The 17,254-nt window shown below is 32.0% G+C and overlaps 1 protein-coding gene and 1 long non-coding RNA gene across 6 annotated transcripts in view; both read right to left on the bottom strand.

Moving 5' to 3' along the window:
* The window catches only part of LOC128200625 (uncharacterized), a 96,246-nt gene extending 87,176 nt beyond the window's left edge, over positions 1-9,070 (bottom strand). The window contains exon 1 of the long non-coding RNA XR_008252813.1: positions 8,495-9,070. This is a non-coding gene — a long non-coding RNA (uncharacterized LOC128200625). The remainder of the gene's footprint in view (positions 1-8,494) is intronic.
* Positions 1-15,538, bottom strand: part of LOC113517205 (RNA-binding protein Musashi homolog Rbp6) — a 659,940-nt gene extending 644,402 nt beyond the window's left edge. For 3 of the 5 annotated variants that reach the window (XM_052894657.1, XM_052894659.1, XM_052894660.1), the window contains exons 1-2: positions 15,256-15,538; positions 15,136-15,176 (exon numbers count right to left, since the gene is read on the bottom strand). In XM_052894657.1, coding sequence (XP_052750617.1) covers positions 15,136-15,176; positions 15,256-15,314 — 100 coding nt within the window. In that variant the 5' untranslated portion in view covers positions 15,315-15,538. The remainder of the gene's footprint in view (positions 1-15,135; positions 15,177-15,255) is intronic. The other 2 variants (XM_052894656.1, XM_052894658.1) reach the window with 1 other exon arrangement.
* Positions 15,539-17,254: the final 1,716 nt, after the last annotated feature.

The following is a 17,254-nucleotide window of genomic DNA, read 5'->3' as shown; positions in this document are numbered from 1 at the left end:
TAGAAATTATTTGTGCATATTGACAAATGGCAATTATAATTTTATTTGCATTAAACAGTCCATTTATACCTATATCAAACACAGGTGGTCTAATTATTGTTAGTCGCTATATAATATGAAAACACTAATAGTATATAACACTCAGATAATACTAAAAGTTTGTGCATCCCGTTAAACTAGAGCACTTGGTCCAGTTTTCTTGAAGTCTCCTATAATGCCCAGAAAACTAACATCGCTAGAGAGCTACCTAATTAAATTTTACAATATAATTATCATCTTATATATTTTTTAATACATTATAGATTCTATATAATATACATAATTCTTTCTTAAAATAGTATTTACGTATAAAAGTCTCACCGTTCGATTGTTTTAAAACGAAATTCTTGGATGATTAATATGACATTTTGAAAAAAGAAACAATTTTCACAACTCAAATTGTCCTCATAATTATAATGAGTGCTGACATAAAAAATATCAAAGACTCCAATAACGATTAATAGTAACCCTTGTAAGTGACAGTAATTTTGACTACAATCTATAAGTAGATGGTAGTCTAATTTCATTGTTTTCGATTGTCGCTAATAAATTATCAACACGTCACATTCATTGGCATCATCTCATCTATTAAACTTGATTCCTATTCGATCACTTAGCGATTGGATTGTACCCGCTGTAAAAATAATTCGTCGAATTACTATATATCAATTTCTTCAGCTCGCGTAGATCGTAAAATTCCATTTAAAAATTAGTACATACAAAGAGAACTTCCAAACTTATCCTACTAATAACACTGAATAAAAATGAAAAAGTGAAGGTATCTAAATATTTATTTCTCAATAGCGTTTCAACGACTAAACGGATTAAATCAAATTTGGTACACAGATGTACCATATTTAAAACACAGTTGACGCGAGTAATGCAGCGCGTAATCTATAGTTGGTATAAGTACTTATATTCAAATGCTACCTCATTTAGGAATACAATCATGGTCATATTTATTTTATAACTATAGAAGTGATAACGATAATAGTAACGCTTGATATCAAACTAATATATCACACCCAGGGTCGCTAGAAGATAGGAACGTAAAATATAAATAAAATGTAGGACAAACGACCAGATGCGCCCGATCTCACTGAACCACAATTTTTATATGGAAAATATGTAAGGAAACGTGAATATAACTAAACGACTAAGCTGAAAATATCTTTCCTCTTTTATATAAACAGAAATAAAATCGTCATATTTAGGGTTAGCTTGATTGCCGAGAAACTATGACAGATCAGTACAAATAACATGTCAATGAAGTTTTGTTAATATTTCAAATAAATATTTATTTTTCATTTTACTGAATTTACTTTATTTATTAACTCTTTATTTAATGTGCCACTTAAAACATAATATAAATACTTACATATTAAGATTATTTAGTACAAAAGGTAGTCTTTTCGCTAAAGAAAACCCTTTCAGATGGCTTTTAAGTAGAGGAGAAAAAAAAAGAAAACGGTAGTTATATGGCGCAAGAAATGTATGTACTCGTAATAAAAAAGCATAAAAAATTGCATATGACAGAAAAAAAAACCGTCGCTTTAAAACAGGAAAATCGTGCAATATCCAATGCGTTACTGCTTGCTGTGTATTGTTATGTATTAGCTACAAAGGCTTACTTCTCAACACATCTTGATGATTTGAATAAATAAATCGCTCGCAAACAAAACACATCACATTCAGTACTATACATATATCTGAGACGAAAGGGATTATTAATTTGTACCGGAAACTAATATCTTCATTGCTAGCAATGTACTCTATCTGTCAGACCTTCCCACGGTGCTTCATGGAGACCTTCGTAGTAATTTCTGAGGAACCTATCATCTGTTACAGATACGGCATTTTATTTCCAACAAAAAAAAAAGTCATCTGTTTATGTAATAGTGACAGCCCTGGATCAAGCGTTTTTGTAAGATTTTGGGGTGTGTTAGTTACCTACTCACACAAAACGTACAAAATTCTCTCACTATAAAAATGTATACAAAAACATTTTGTTTTTGAATAAGATTTTCCCTCACCTAGAATCGTAATAAATTTGTTAGTCACGGTCGTATGTGAGAATACGAGAATATATTTGGCCAGTCCATGTATCGACACGTGCTAAGTGCTGTCAAAATGTATGCATATTCTATATTCAAATAACTATTTCAGCATATAGATTTTTCTAACGCATCATCCACAAGCAGATTATACGAGCATGAAGTAGATAGATAATTTATTTGGAGTGGTGACAGTTCTTTAGAATACTTGGCTGCGATATGACAATCGTGATAAAAAGGCGGCCTAAATTTAGTAACTTTTAAATTATACTATATAAGCACTAATTGTCATCATTCATCTGGGATGTTGTATCTGATTACTTGTATTACAGTATAGTTATAAAAGCAGTTATTATTAACTGACCACTATAATCTACCTCAAATTAGCAAATGCAAAAATAAAAATAATATAATAAAAAATGCAAAAACTTTAATCTAAGTGGCAGTTCCAATGATAAACGCATGATGTATGTATATGAAGGATTTTATACAAATATTCGTATACTAAAAAAATGCGACAACAACTACTGGTACCAGAGAGTGCCATCACCATGTATAGAGCAAATAAATATATCATAATCTTTACAAAAAAAGACACGAATAATAGCCTTAGCTAGTTAGTTGTGTATAAATAATTACTACAAAATTCTCGATGTAAATGCTAACATGTTATAATTCTAACATTAATACATTCTATACCTATCTAAATTGAAACAATCAGACATTGGCATAAAATAACAAAAATACGTCAAATAACAATCAACGTGAATTAAACATAAAATATGTTTATCATTTATTAGTTTATCAGTTTTTTTCCTAATAAACCAATAATTAATTGCAAGACTAATTATTTAATAAATAAAAAAATATAAAAGGTGCTCGTAAAATCATGACCTAGGGGTCAACCTTAGCATCGTAATTTTATATCTACTGTTGAAATACAACAATTAGGAAATCTATAAAATTATTATAACATGGCGCAATATCCATGTACCTACTAATTATTATTCTTGTATACATATATGTCTCTAGAATTGTACAGAATCTCTACATTAGAAAACTATATTAAATCTGTTCACTTTTAATCGGTAGTTATAAAACAATTAGCTATATCGGAAAGAGTTTGCTTGGTCCTACCAAATACTTAGTTCTGTTGCTAACGTAAAAACCCATAAAGAAATTTAAATATTCATATACTTAAGTAGTACTTGTATATTCAGTATACTTATTTCAATTATGTCATTATTATAAAATTTACTATCCATAACAGGTATTATCCCCCAATTCGATATTGCTGGTTATTTCTAAAAGTGAAAAATGTCATTTTCCATCACGTGCTGCCCGTTTGTTTCAAATAAGATAAAAAAAGTAATAAATAAAAAATGACCCACTATTAATTCTTAACCTTATTTTTGTAATAAAAATCGTAATTAAAATGATATCGAGAATGTGTTTACAAAATTTTTCATCTGGTCATCTGAAAGCGCTTAATAATTGGTGTCATTTTTACGTCAGTAGTCTTCAGATAACAATGACGCAATATATACGTAGATCTGTATCTCGTCTCTAGTTCTACCTACACAGGTTTATCTGCTCGGTACAACTGTTTATCGTCACAAACAAATAGACATATTACACATGCGTCATGCAGTAAAATCTTTGATTTTACAGCCTTTCATTGTCTTTCGTCATTCTACATATACCTACTTACTACAATGACTACTGTATCTGTGTGGCCTCTTCACTTCCAAATTACTACTTACATTTGACGATAGTAATATCTAACCGCTATTTATAAAAATAGATGAAGTAAAATAACAAATATGTTCAGATCTAACCAGTTATTCAAAGTTATTTTATTCTGGAAAATAATTTAATTATATATCTGTAAATTATTTATTCATTGTACCGGTTGGCGAACCTAATTGACTAACTTCATCTTCATACTTATTACATTCTGATATGTTGACAAGAACTAAGACCTCCTTCTTTTTAGAATTTTATCACGTAATAAAACTACTCACTACAACTACCGCTCTTGTACTGTTTGTTCATTAACGTGCAAATACCAATTCTTTATGAGAAAGACCCACCATTATTAGTTAAGATCCCATCATTTTTACTCAATGTAAACTTACGATCCCCCAAATAGTAATTAACCCCCACCCATAGCAAATCTACACGTCTGTAAATGCAACACGTACTTCAATATTCATTAAGATTTACTCCCGCAATAAAACCTGATTCAACTAAATAAATAAATTTCTTTTTTTATAAGTTACCGTTGCCTAAAATCCTACGAAATATCTTAGGATTGAACGATTTCTAATAGTCCCATTATAACCGATTCAAAACTAAACCCTGTTATTATTTATTTTACAACTTCACACTATATCTAAACCCAAAAAACAAGTCATCCTGCTGCCCGTTTCACGCCGATGCCAATTAGCATGTCGTTTGAAGATGCGCTGCTCTCTAAAGTCAAACGTTCAATAAGCTACAATGATACTAATATGATATTGTAAATGAAACTCTATCAATATGATTTTAACTCTCATTACAGATGCAAGATGCTACATTATGAGGCATTTCATAAAAGACGACAACCAGTCAGTAGCATGGAGTCGTGTGCGCGACACATGAGTAATGACAACAACGCAGCAACGTGTGTCTAAGCCGAACGATCCCAGATGTGCGTCTGGTTGTACGGATTGCACCAGTTATGCAAGCTACATAGTAATGTTCATAATTACACAAACAAGAATGTCGGCGCAGATAACGTATGTGTACCTACATATATTTGGAAAAATGTCGTCTTGCATAATTTTATATTTGGAAAAATGTCACAATGTATTCAGCCTAAACTTATGTGGTTTCTTAACGCTAAATGAACATATTTTTCTAGTAATTTTGAATGTTGTAACAAATAAAATACTTAGAATTTAATACGAAATAAAAAATAAATATGTTCATTTTTTTTCAAAGAAAGACGTAATGTTCTTTAATATAAACTTATATTTTAGATTTTATAAATTCAAAAACAACTTTTCTAATTTTATTGAGCTATAAAAGAAAAATTAAGTAAATGTAAAGAATCCCAATAAAATACAAAGAGATTATGAGTAAGCAGATATGCGAATTCAAAATCACGAAAATAGAGCAAAGAAGTGACGTGATAGTGTGTACATAATATACAGTAAATTCTATAAACTTCTTATAAAATAATACTAGAATTTGGTATTTACGTAGTGATAAGTAAAACATAAATCAAGAAAAGAATTAAACACAGAATTCAAGAGCATTATTCATAATAAGATATTTTCACTACATACGACAATATAAATACTCAGACAAATGTTTACATGAAATGTAAGCAAATTGAGGGTTACATTTGGTACAACATTAACATACATGATTTTGAAATAGAAAAAACGAAAGGATAATTGGGAGCACATTATGTGCAATATATACAAAATTACTATATGTTATATTTTTATATTGTACTTTATATAGGTACCACTATATAAAGTACAATATAAAAATATTTATATTAACCTACCACCTATTTGATATTGTACGGACATTGATTATAGATAATTCGTGTTGTTTTCATTGGTTTAGAATTGTTTATAAAAATAATTCTAAGCCACCGTTGTGATTTCATCTTAAACACGTGATATGCAATCACGTCTGTTTTTTCTTCACGCTCAGTGATCTTTTATCGTTTGACGACACCAGAAAGTGACATAAAAAGTGCCACTTTGTGAATAGCGGAGCAGGCAATGGTGCGTGAAGAGCTGCGTCTGCGCTGCGGCGCCGGTGGCCTTTGAGCTTAGTTTTATTTTCTTGTTTCATTTTGAGTAAATCACTCCAAGGGTTATGGTTCATAATGAATTATCCGAACAAGCGACAGCGATTATATAGAATATAGTTTTAGTCAGTATAGACAATACTAGGGGTGGGTAATATATATTGACCCAATAACAAATAAATTAATTATTAGTATAATATCGAAGTAAAGAATATAATCAAAATTAATATAGATATCCAACTAGTATAAGTGATATTAAAATAGGTAATTATCTTCTTTTCAGTCCTTATAATTCAGAGAAACCCAATATATAGATATTAGCGGTACCGATACTAGTATTACTTATGTCTAGAATATACATTGCTGATATAGAAATAAAATTGAATGTCATAACAGGAATGAATGGCGTGAGAGACGAGCTAATTGGCAGCCACAATGCATACCTGTTATATGATAGTGAGAGTTACATTATAGTAAATATAGTCCAAATGATGCAAGCATTACGCAGTATGTACAAAATTGACATATCATGCCCTACCAGGCCATCACGCGATTCCCTCTGGAAACCGTCGTGATTAATTCTTGTGGAATTCGTTACGATGGGCTAACGAATCTGTTTTCATCCTTACCTACAGCTCCGACGAAGTTACTATTTCATTTTAATTCCATTAAAAAAAAAACAAATAATATCGGTATTAATATTGCGAGAGTAAGTTGGTAAGAAATAAAATCAAGCCACGTGCTTGAAAGAGTGTTGAATGAAAATATAACGAAACAGTTATACAATGTGAAAGTATACTAACCGCTCATGCTCACACGGTTACAAGTATTTCTATTATCTGATAGAGGAGACAAAGAGTATTCGGAACCGGCGTGTTTGCGTGAGATGAGCTATGAAACGAATCGAGCATGAAGCATGCAGCAATGGACACTCGACTCTAGCTGTCTACTTCTTAAGTGATTTGACATGAAAATATATTTATATTAATTAATGACTATGAAACAAAACCATAAAAATGTAGTAAAAATTGTAATGTAAAATTTTATAATACTTTTTTACTTATATCTGTTGAGTCATTACGCGATAACTAATCGTGTTAATGAAATTTGTGAAAAGGAGCCACTGTCATTTGCTCGAATAAAATTAGTATAATAAATTACTTTTTTATTTCTTTTGTTAATTACGAAACTTTTTTTTCGTTATATTTAAATGTTATCTGAAACCACATAGTAACAACCCTACGTGCGCTTCGAGTGTAAATAAACCGCATTACTGTCCTTTATTACTAGCTAAAAGCTAAACGATACTCAGTGATTTATTATTTTTTTCAGAGCTTGATTTATGTGAGCTAAAGAAGTGTTCGCATGCGCATACACATGTCTATTTGTGGCTAGGCCGAAATAACTGGCAAAACGAAACGTGTATCCGGTCCCTAGTCGCCGTACTGTTTACTCGCAAACGGCCAGTGCGCTTTGTATAAGGGATTATACCACGATTTGTGGTAATGCGGTGGCCTCTTCACTGGTTGTATTTTCCTTTAACCACTGACTAAATCTTTTTCCTGCCGGATAAGATAGTTATCGTGTTTAATAATACAAAGTGAATGCTTTTATAAGCATGGACGACACGTTTTTTTTAAAAATTTTTTTTTTTTTTTTATTTTAGTTTAAATATACATCGAAGAAATTACGAGTATCAATAACTTGTTATTTTTTAAGTACAATATTTTTGTGAGTACTTTCATCATATTTACCAATAGCTAATTTAAAACCATGTTCTACACACATCCACCATAGAAAAAAACTATTTCAAGCGTGTCAAAACCAGTTATTTTTATTTAAAAACTAAACTAGTGAACCAATTTCGATAAAATTTCTGTGAAACCAATAAAAAATATAATCTAACTGAGAACCTCCATACGTCTTCAAAAAAGCATTTTTAAAGGGATATTTTTTTCATATTTTTCATTAAAATAAAAAAAAATGTTTTGTTTAATTTTGGTGCCAGTAAGGTATTATTTTTTTAATACAAACATTAACAGTATAATTTTTTTAGATTATTTAGGTACTAGTTGAAAAGTAACTTCCTTTTAACCGTTAATTTTCAATTTTATTTAAAAGTTTACAATCATCTTACGAAAATCCCATTATTTTATTATAGCTGAACTACTATGCTACAATGATGTGAAGTCAGAAATAAATTACTCATCTTACTGACTGACGCCCACACTCTAACGACATTTGCTAAAGAATATATTTCGATGCTTTTATATTTCACTCGCTAGTGTCTAGTAAAAATTAATTCAATTTATTAATACACAATATGTTTAAATCTAAGACTAGTAAAAATACACATAACACATTTTTTTTACTTTATTATTTTAGCATTTTTTATTATTATTAGGTATACGCGAAGGCATGTCGTTTCATCTTAAGTCAAGTAAGTACTTTTATTTACACAAAGTTAAAACTGTATGCAATACACTTTACAATACACATTTACTTTTTTCAACACAATTTCTAATAACTGTATTAGAGTAGCAATAATTTGTTAGGAAATCGAAGTATCTCGAACGGAGCAGGCACTCACCAGGGACTCATAAGTCGGGATGTTTATCTGGCGGCCCGTCAAACTCAGCTGTGATCTCCCATAGCATCTTCCGGTAATTACACTACAAACTACACCCAACACGCGTTGCTAAAATTCTTCTGCAGATCGAATTACTTAGAACACCATGTCTCGCAAAGAGTTTCACGACCGCGTTAACGACTTAACTCGGTTATTTACTGTTCAACTTTTCTAGGTTTTTAGAGTAACTCGCCCGAGTGGTGAGTGATTTGAGTTGTCGTTTTACGTTCTTTATCTGTCTGTAAAAATGGGGATATCTGTGGACACTATGTGTTATCTCCATATATATGAGGTAAACCAAAATTCAGTAGATGCATATTCACGAAATTGAAATTAAGTTGAGAAATTACAATAGAATACTCGAACGTTGTAGAGTATACTTAATAAGCATATAATTTATTATTAACAATGTAACTTGGCTATGTCTATATATTTCATGCGATTTCAAACGAAAAAAATTGTCAATAAGACCATATTTGTTTTGTACGTTTATTGTGTCTACTTATTCTGTAGTATGTCTATTTATTCTTTTTGCAGTTGTTAAGCAATACATCCAACTTGCTGTCATACAGAGAACTCGATTAAACTATTTATTGTTAATCTCAAATTACATTATATTTTAATTAACCTTAAATGTATTACTGATCATAATTTATATTAACTATTTGAAAATACGAAAATGAATATTAAAATGATATGTAACCCTACATTGCAGACACCGACATAATATGATTAGAATTTTTGAGTATTGATGCTATAAAATTTCTGTACATGAAACTAATGTACTACAAAGTTCAGAATTGGTATCGCAGCACAATCCAATGTGGAAATTAAATAAAGACAATCCGTTCGTTCTGCATCAGAAACTCCGCTACTGCATTATTCAACGTATGCAAAATCTCTAGATTAATAATAGATGAATTCGAAGGTGAATTCCTCGCAATCGACGTACGAATGGAGTTGTGACCCTTTCAGAACCTGAAAGGGGTTCACAAGCTATTGTTTCCGCAGAAAATTCAATAATTATTTTTCATATTTGAACAGAATTTTAAGTATATACTATAGACAACTAAAAATATTAAGCTAAAAAGTTGAATTACAAAAAAATTAGATTTTATTTTTATATATACATACATAAATACAATATAATAACTATGAACAACATCAGTTACAAGATTTCGCATTTAGTACAATTTGCATCATAATCGAAACGTTAAATAAATATCTACTCAATTAACTACAACCCGCATCGATGTTTACTGCCCATTTTGATAGAGATAATAATGCCTTCTTTGTTAATTCAAGATATGGTGTTGCAAATTTCATTCAAATACAAACAAATATCTAAACATTCAAACATCTTTACAGACTTTTATATTATATCATATTTACAGCATTATTTCGGAGACAAATACACGAGACAAGAAATTCAATCTGATTTACTGCATTTTTGTATTCCCATAGAGATCTAACATAGGAGTAATGTGGGCGTAGTAGGTACACGAGTAACAGCCTTTCGTTCAAACTGCGTTAATCTTGACGATGTCTCGCTTCTCATAACTGCTCTTTGAAGATGTTATAACTAGATTCCCTTGTTTCTTGATTGCGGATCTTGTTCCAACTTATAATTTTATTATTCAATTATCGGCAGGTGCTAGCCATTCAAAACTTTACGTTTTCAAAACTTTGGATTTTGGCATTTCTCGCGTTCCTTTTACATTTATTTTGAAGAATCTTTTATTGAGTAATTTCTCTTTGCAAATTTTGGGAATTAATGCTTGAACAAATTCAGTAAGTAGCAGAATTTTAACTATTTTCTATTATAATTAATTCAATGGCGGTAAGCGTTAAACATGTCGCAAACTTAGTAACTATTCTGTGTATAATTATATATTTTTAATAATTCTTTCAATTAATAGTATTCAGTTGTTATTTCTTGATTTTTAGGCAAAGATCACTTTAATGATAATTGATCCTAAAATAGAGAAACTATAATTTAAGAATCTAAATATTAACTGGGGACATAAAATGAATTATTTAATTTAGAAGTATATTTTCTTTTTAATACAAAGCATACTTACTACTACTAGTAATGACGACAAAGATAGCGATAAGGCTTATAAGGAAATAAAATATAGAAAGAAAATTTCATAGCTAAATCATAAATAAAGAGACGAGAAGCAACAAATTTATTCTAATTTAGCTTATAATCTGATATATTAATGTAATAGATATATTAATGTAATGTCCTTCACGCAACAAATATAACTTATATCAGATTTTTAAAGAAGTAAACATACGAGTATATTTTCATTTATATTACTCATATTTCAAACGACGAAAAAGCTAAGGAAAGCGTGTAACAAATTCAAAATGAAGACGCAATGCGCAAGAGCACATGCCAAGCAAACAATTGACTTGATAATAACCATAACGAGTCCAGCGCCGATACCGTTCTCAGCTGTATTGTGTTCGAGCCAAAAGAACACGCAACGACCTTAACCATTCGAGAATTATAACTAAGCTTTAAAGGAAATAGTTTAAGTATCATATAAAAACGACTATATATAAAAGGGAACGACCTGGCAACGTGAATTGAGTGAAACTCTTGAAATACGACGAAATATTGGTAATACAATAAGTAATTTCTGAAATTCGATTAGGAATATCACATTCCGGTCTTATGTACCTATGATTATAAATGTAACATCGTAAATACAAACTGCTGAACAAAAGTTAACAAAATTTGGTAATTATATTATTTTTTGAATTATCAAAAATAAACAATATCCAGGATTAAGATATAGCTTTTTTAATTTCGGTAATGCAGAATGTTAAATAAACTGTAATCGAAGACCGAAAAGAGGACTTCTCGAGAAAAGACGAATAAGAAATAAAGTTTAGCATTTCTTAAAATATTTTTAGAAAATTACATTTCGAGAGTTTAACGTGGAGCTGTGAACAGATTTATTTTTGTTACAGAATTACTTTTTTAACTAAAAGATTTCGTTGCAAAACCGCATCTCTGTAATCAATTATAACCACACGATAAGAAAAAAAAAGTATTTTTTTTTTAATGCTATATTACTAACATATTTTAGGTCATGAAATAAGTAGGTATCTAGGATTCTGCAAGCTTCCAACTAATAATGCTCACATTGTAGCACATTTATCTGCTAGTCACCTAGTTTGTATAACTCCTAAGGCAGCACGTCAATGATACAGCAGCCACGAGGACGACGCAGATAATAGAGCTGAGCCTTTTGTCTAGCAAGTACTTGCTGCTAAACGACAAAACGACTTGCGCTCGCAACATTCAAATAATGAGTTACTTTACTAAATAAACTAGAATAACTTATCCTTGTCCCATTTCGTAACAACGTAAGCATTTTAAGTAGAGAAAATTTTCCTGTAAGTTTTGCAAATTACCTACTCAAATGTAATACAAATAGTTGTAATAAAGCTATGAAAATAGACGGTGCAAGAAATAATATAAAAGAATTGAGAGGCACTCGGTTCGCTTTCTCGTAGTGGACTTAGTGCTAATATGTAGGAGGATAATTTAATAGTATTAACATTGTAGAGAAACTAAATGATATAAATAGTAAATCGACATTCGTAAAATCCGAATTAAATTTTAGAAAAATATTCCAATGTATATTTATAAATATTAGAATTTTAGAAAACTTATGCACAGAAAAGGCCTTGATACGTGGCTTAACCTATATCTGACATATATTAAAATCTGTTATAGTCTTTGTTAAAATTCTGGTAAGTACAATAATTGGCACAAAACTTGATCAAACTAAAACTTATCAAAGAGTTAACTTTTAATTGAGTAAACCGTAAATTAATTACAATCAACATAAGTAACCAAATTCCGGTTTTTAAGATACTTTACTTAACGTTGTAAACGTGCTAAATGCACGTGGCCAAGCCCTAGGGAAATAAAATTTAAAACCACTTTTTATCATCAATATGATGTAAATTTTATAGAAAAAAAATCAACTCTGATCTCTGATATCTGTTTCTCACAGCCTGATATGACAGCGTGAAATTTAGCAGTGATTTCAAGTAAATATGAGGTTGGTAACTAATAAAGTAATTTCAGAATAATTCCCACGAGATAGTGATCATGAAATCCACTTAACCGATAACAACATTCTTTATTAGAACGAATAGGTAGATGTTACAACATTGCTTTTTTTTTAACGAGAATATATAGCTAAATACACGATGTCATTATCACAGTACTTAGGCAGTGTTTGTTATCTTGGCACCTTAATGTTGTTTGCTTATCGAATTATTACATTAATACATGTACAAGTATATACCTTTATTGTCAGGTAGATACTCTTCCTATTTCAATACGATTAACATTTTAAAAAATTAACAATATATACATATTCACGTTTAAATATGGTAAAATATGAGGATTTTAGTAGGTATAGATATAATGACATATTATCAAATTGTGATGGATTTTTAATTTTTTTAATAAATTCAACATAGAAAACGGACTTTGTTATTTGTAGAAGGGAGATTATGGGGACTGGACTACACCCATCAGCGATAACACTTGGTATGTCGTGATACTTATAATTTCAAATATTATCTTATCGACTCGACTAAGGCAAGGTGCAAACATCTCGTGTAAACATTTTACGCCACCCGAGACTGATTTGTGTTAGAATAAATTATTTTTGTGGGTCACCATTCCCACCAAATTCGTTTTAGTAATTACTATATAATTATATATATTAATAATTTGTAATATAATAATAATAATAATAAACCACACGAGACAGTTATATTACTTATCCAGTAAAAGTAGAGAAAGACACACATAAACATATTTATAAAATTTTGAACAAAGATATGGTACTTAAATTGTCTGCACCCGCACTAAATTACAATTCAATATTAATACTGTATTCATAATAATACTGTTTTTACAGTAATACTGTTAGTTGAATTACTTAACGCGCACACTAAACTGTTATCAATGAACAATACTTATATAGGTAGATAGTTAAATAATGTTGATAAGTATATTACAAAATCTTATTTCGTAATTTCGTTTATATGGATGACGAAATTGTTAGCCATCCCTAATTTACCCATAAAAAAACGAATCATTATTTTATAATACTATTAATAATTAATATATTAGAATAATTATAAGAAAGTTAAATTTAACATCAATTAATTTCCTTGAATATATTTAAGTTTCATTTGTTATATATGCACTATTTAATATAATAATACTACCGAGTAAAATTATAATAAAATATGATACTATATATACTTAGATTTAACGACGATAGACAAATATCTATAAGTACAAGTATCAAAGAGATTGCTACTAAAATAATGCCAACTTGACGATATTTCTTTGTATGAATAACTAATTCTTATTAAACATAGACTCTAAAACTGAAATAACCGGACAGACATAACGGATGTGAGAGGTTAATGTCATAAGTGTTCGCTATTTGCACATTTCCCGGTACATGTTCGTGATCGACATAACCGATAATATCTCAAGTGTATTGCCGATGCAGCGGCCTAGATATCTCCAGGGAAGAACAAAGTTGGCATAGATGTGGAGGATCAAAGTGCAGCGTGGGCGCCGACCCAATACCGCGGGCGGCATCACTCGCGCACGCGCACCGGACCTTTCGCGTTGCACTCACGCAATTAATTGATTTGATGCATAATAAAATTGCTTCCAGATAATTGGCGTGATTTATTATTGGTCACTAAATATGAAAAACGTTTAATTTTGCAACACTGATCTATGGAATAAACAAATATATAAATAAATTTATATTTTAGTAAATTCATAATTAAGATTGATTTCTTTTCAATTAGGTAATTTAATTTTTTTTTTTGGATTGGATTGGAATAAAACAATGATTACGATTTTGTTGTGTATTTAAAATAGTTTTACATATATTACAAGTTATTGCTTAATGCCAATTATTGTTATGCCCTATATTACTAGATATGAACGAAAGCGCGCCGGTGCCGGTGCCGTGCGTTACGTACTTTAGATTGAGGTTATGTTGTGATAACTGTTTGGAGAAAAAGCCGGCTATAATAGCCTTATATAGAATTTTCCACTGAATATTAATAGAGATAAGGCCGAAAATAGCTCGCACGCCTTTAGGGCGGAGAGGTCGGAACAGCGGTGGAGGCTGCGCGCGCACCCGGCATGGCCGCCACCGCACACCTGACTGCCAATACAGCTCGACAATATAACTGGATTACAGCATATTACACGCGTTTACGACGCTGTAAACGACCTCAATACATCACACATAGAATTTATCATGATCACTAATGAAACCACTACCGCTAACGACAACTTCCGATCACGAATGAGTAATCAGCTGACTATCAAACTTTTACCGGTGTTTATCTAAAACGAACTCACGGAACGCTAAAAGTTCATCACTGAAAACGTTTCGCGGCGCTCATCACAGTAGTGAAAAGTAGATTTCCAGAAGCCTAGTCGGTCGACAGTCGCCAATGAGTGCATCAGATGCACAATCGTAGGCGGCGCAGGCGAAGCACGGCCGTTGAACCGATGAGCGTACCTGGACTAGTCTGCCAGCTGAGTCCTCCGACGAACATCTTCCTGCAAGATAAACATAGAGATCAGAGGTAGATGAAGTGACGGAGCACGACGAACGGACACTTCCAGAAGGTGGACATACCCCGGGTCGTTGGGCACCTCGGCGGGGCTTCGGGCCGTATCCTGGTTCTGGGTTTCCATGGGCTCAGGCGCCGGCGGCGCGGGGCGGGCCGGACGGCGGGCACACTACGACTACGAGCGAGCGACGACGCGGCGGGGACGGCTCCCGGAGTCGCTCAGCTGCACTACCGACTACCGGCACGAGACTGGCGCGTCGCGCGTCGCGGCGCACCCCTCCACGCAGCGCCCGCCCGCGCCCCCGCCCGCGAGCCGCGACCCGCGTCGCCGTCGCATCGATTCATTCACTCCGTACACAATTATTCATACGGTGGGCACGACGGACGCCAGGAGTAGAGCAGCGCGCTCGGCACCACCACGTGAGCGCGCGGCACGTGCTCGCGCCCCTCCCCCCGTCCGCGCTACGCCGGCCCCCGCCCCGCCACGCTGTGAGCACGCCCACCGCGCGCCCACACGCTTCTAGCTACGTAACTACCCCCGCACTCCAAATGTTACCTCGAAACTTCACAGTAACAAATATTGATAATTACAAGTTTAGCGGTATCGCTAACTTGAAACTTTTGTATTGTTCGTAAATTTACAAAGTTAAAGATTGCGTTGCATCAGTATTTTTTAGTACAATCTTCAAAGAATGTCTTTTACATTTTTTTCCGAGTCAATATAGCTGATTACGAAACTAATCTATTTTACTATATTTTCTATGAAAGTAACACACGTGACGTAAACACAACTATTCGTGCAACGCCATGTAACGGCGAGCTACGAAACGCTACGCGGCTACCACGTGCTACGCGTTGTAGGCTGCGGATAACGGACTTGTCGCTTTTTCGTGTATCACCTATATAGTAGAAAAATGTAATGATCTATTACTAACAAATACTTTTTTAATTATCATACTAGTGACGTAATATTTTCAAGTACAAAAGATATTATATAAGAAATATACAACATTATGGACTTATTTGAAAGTAGTAAATTTAAACTTTATTTTACATAATACTTATTTTCTCCAATTGAGATGATTATTACTCCATTCTAATTTAAAATATAACACAGTACATGTTTTTGTTTGTTACATTTTTATTGCTAAATACATGAACTATATTTTAGACGACGCAACAATGTTAAGCACATTTGATTTTATCAATATGACACCATCAAAACCTTCAATGCAAACTTAATGACAACTATCACGTTTTTTTACATTACTTAATCCCATCAAATATCCTATAGTATCAAACTGTAATGTTGTTTTAATTTACTTTTATTAATATTATTTCATTATATTTAAATGTAGCACAAAATCAAAATAAGGGCGTGACAACACGAATTGAAAAACTAAAGTGGAAGTAAACATAACTCTTAGCAAGACAAGCTGGTGAAGTTGGATTAAGACCGTATAAGACCATGACTTGTTGACTGTACAAGTGATGTATTGGCGTAGGATCGTACATTATGACACAATACGACATGAAACAAATAGAGAGAAAGCTTATACTCAGTACCTATTGAGTGAATGTGTCTCTCTTTTCTTGGTTCGTACCCCCTAACTTATTTAAAGTTGTAGATCAGACTACCTCATACAAAAGTACATACAATAAAACAATAATATTAATCTCCTTCAGATTATGTATAAAACTTAAATGAAATTTCAGCAAACGATCTATACAAAACAATTAATAAATAACAAAAGTTTTCATAGCCTGATCTAAGGATATGCCGAGTAAATACTCAGAACGATAAAATTAAGAACAGTTGAACACTGAAAAGAGAGGCAAGTATTATTTTTACTATATTCTTAGTATAACGTATAAATATTTTTTAACAAAGTAGCTAAACTGACCGACTAAGTTGACTGACTGACAGAGACTGAAAGTATGCTAGAGTAATTGAAACTATACAGAGACAGAGACATTTATCTTATACAGATCGCCGCAGTAGGATTCTGGTAGTCTTATAGCTTGGGTAGGTAACTTAGATTATAAAGTATATAGATTGGTAAT

Source organism: Galleria mellonella, unplaced genomic scaffold (genome assembly GCF_026898425.1).
Source record: "Galleria mellonella isolate WM207_F2 unplaced genomic scaffold, CSIRO_AGI_GalMel_v1 utg223, whole genome shotgun sequence".
Classification (NCBI taxonomy): Eukaryota; Metazoa; Arthropoda; class Insecta; order Lepidoptera; family Pyralidae; genus Galleria; species Galleria mellonella.
This window is presented reverse-complemented; position numbering and strand designations above follow the sequence as displayed.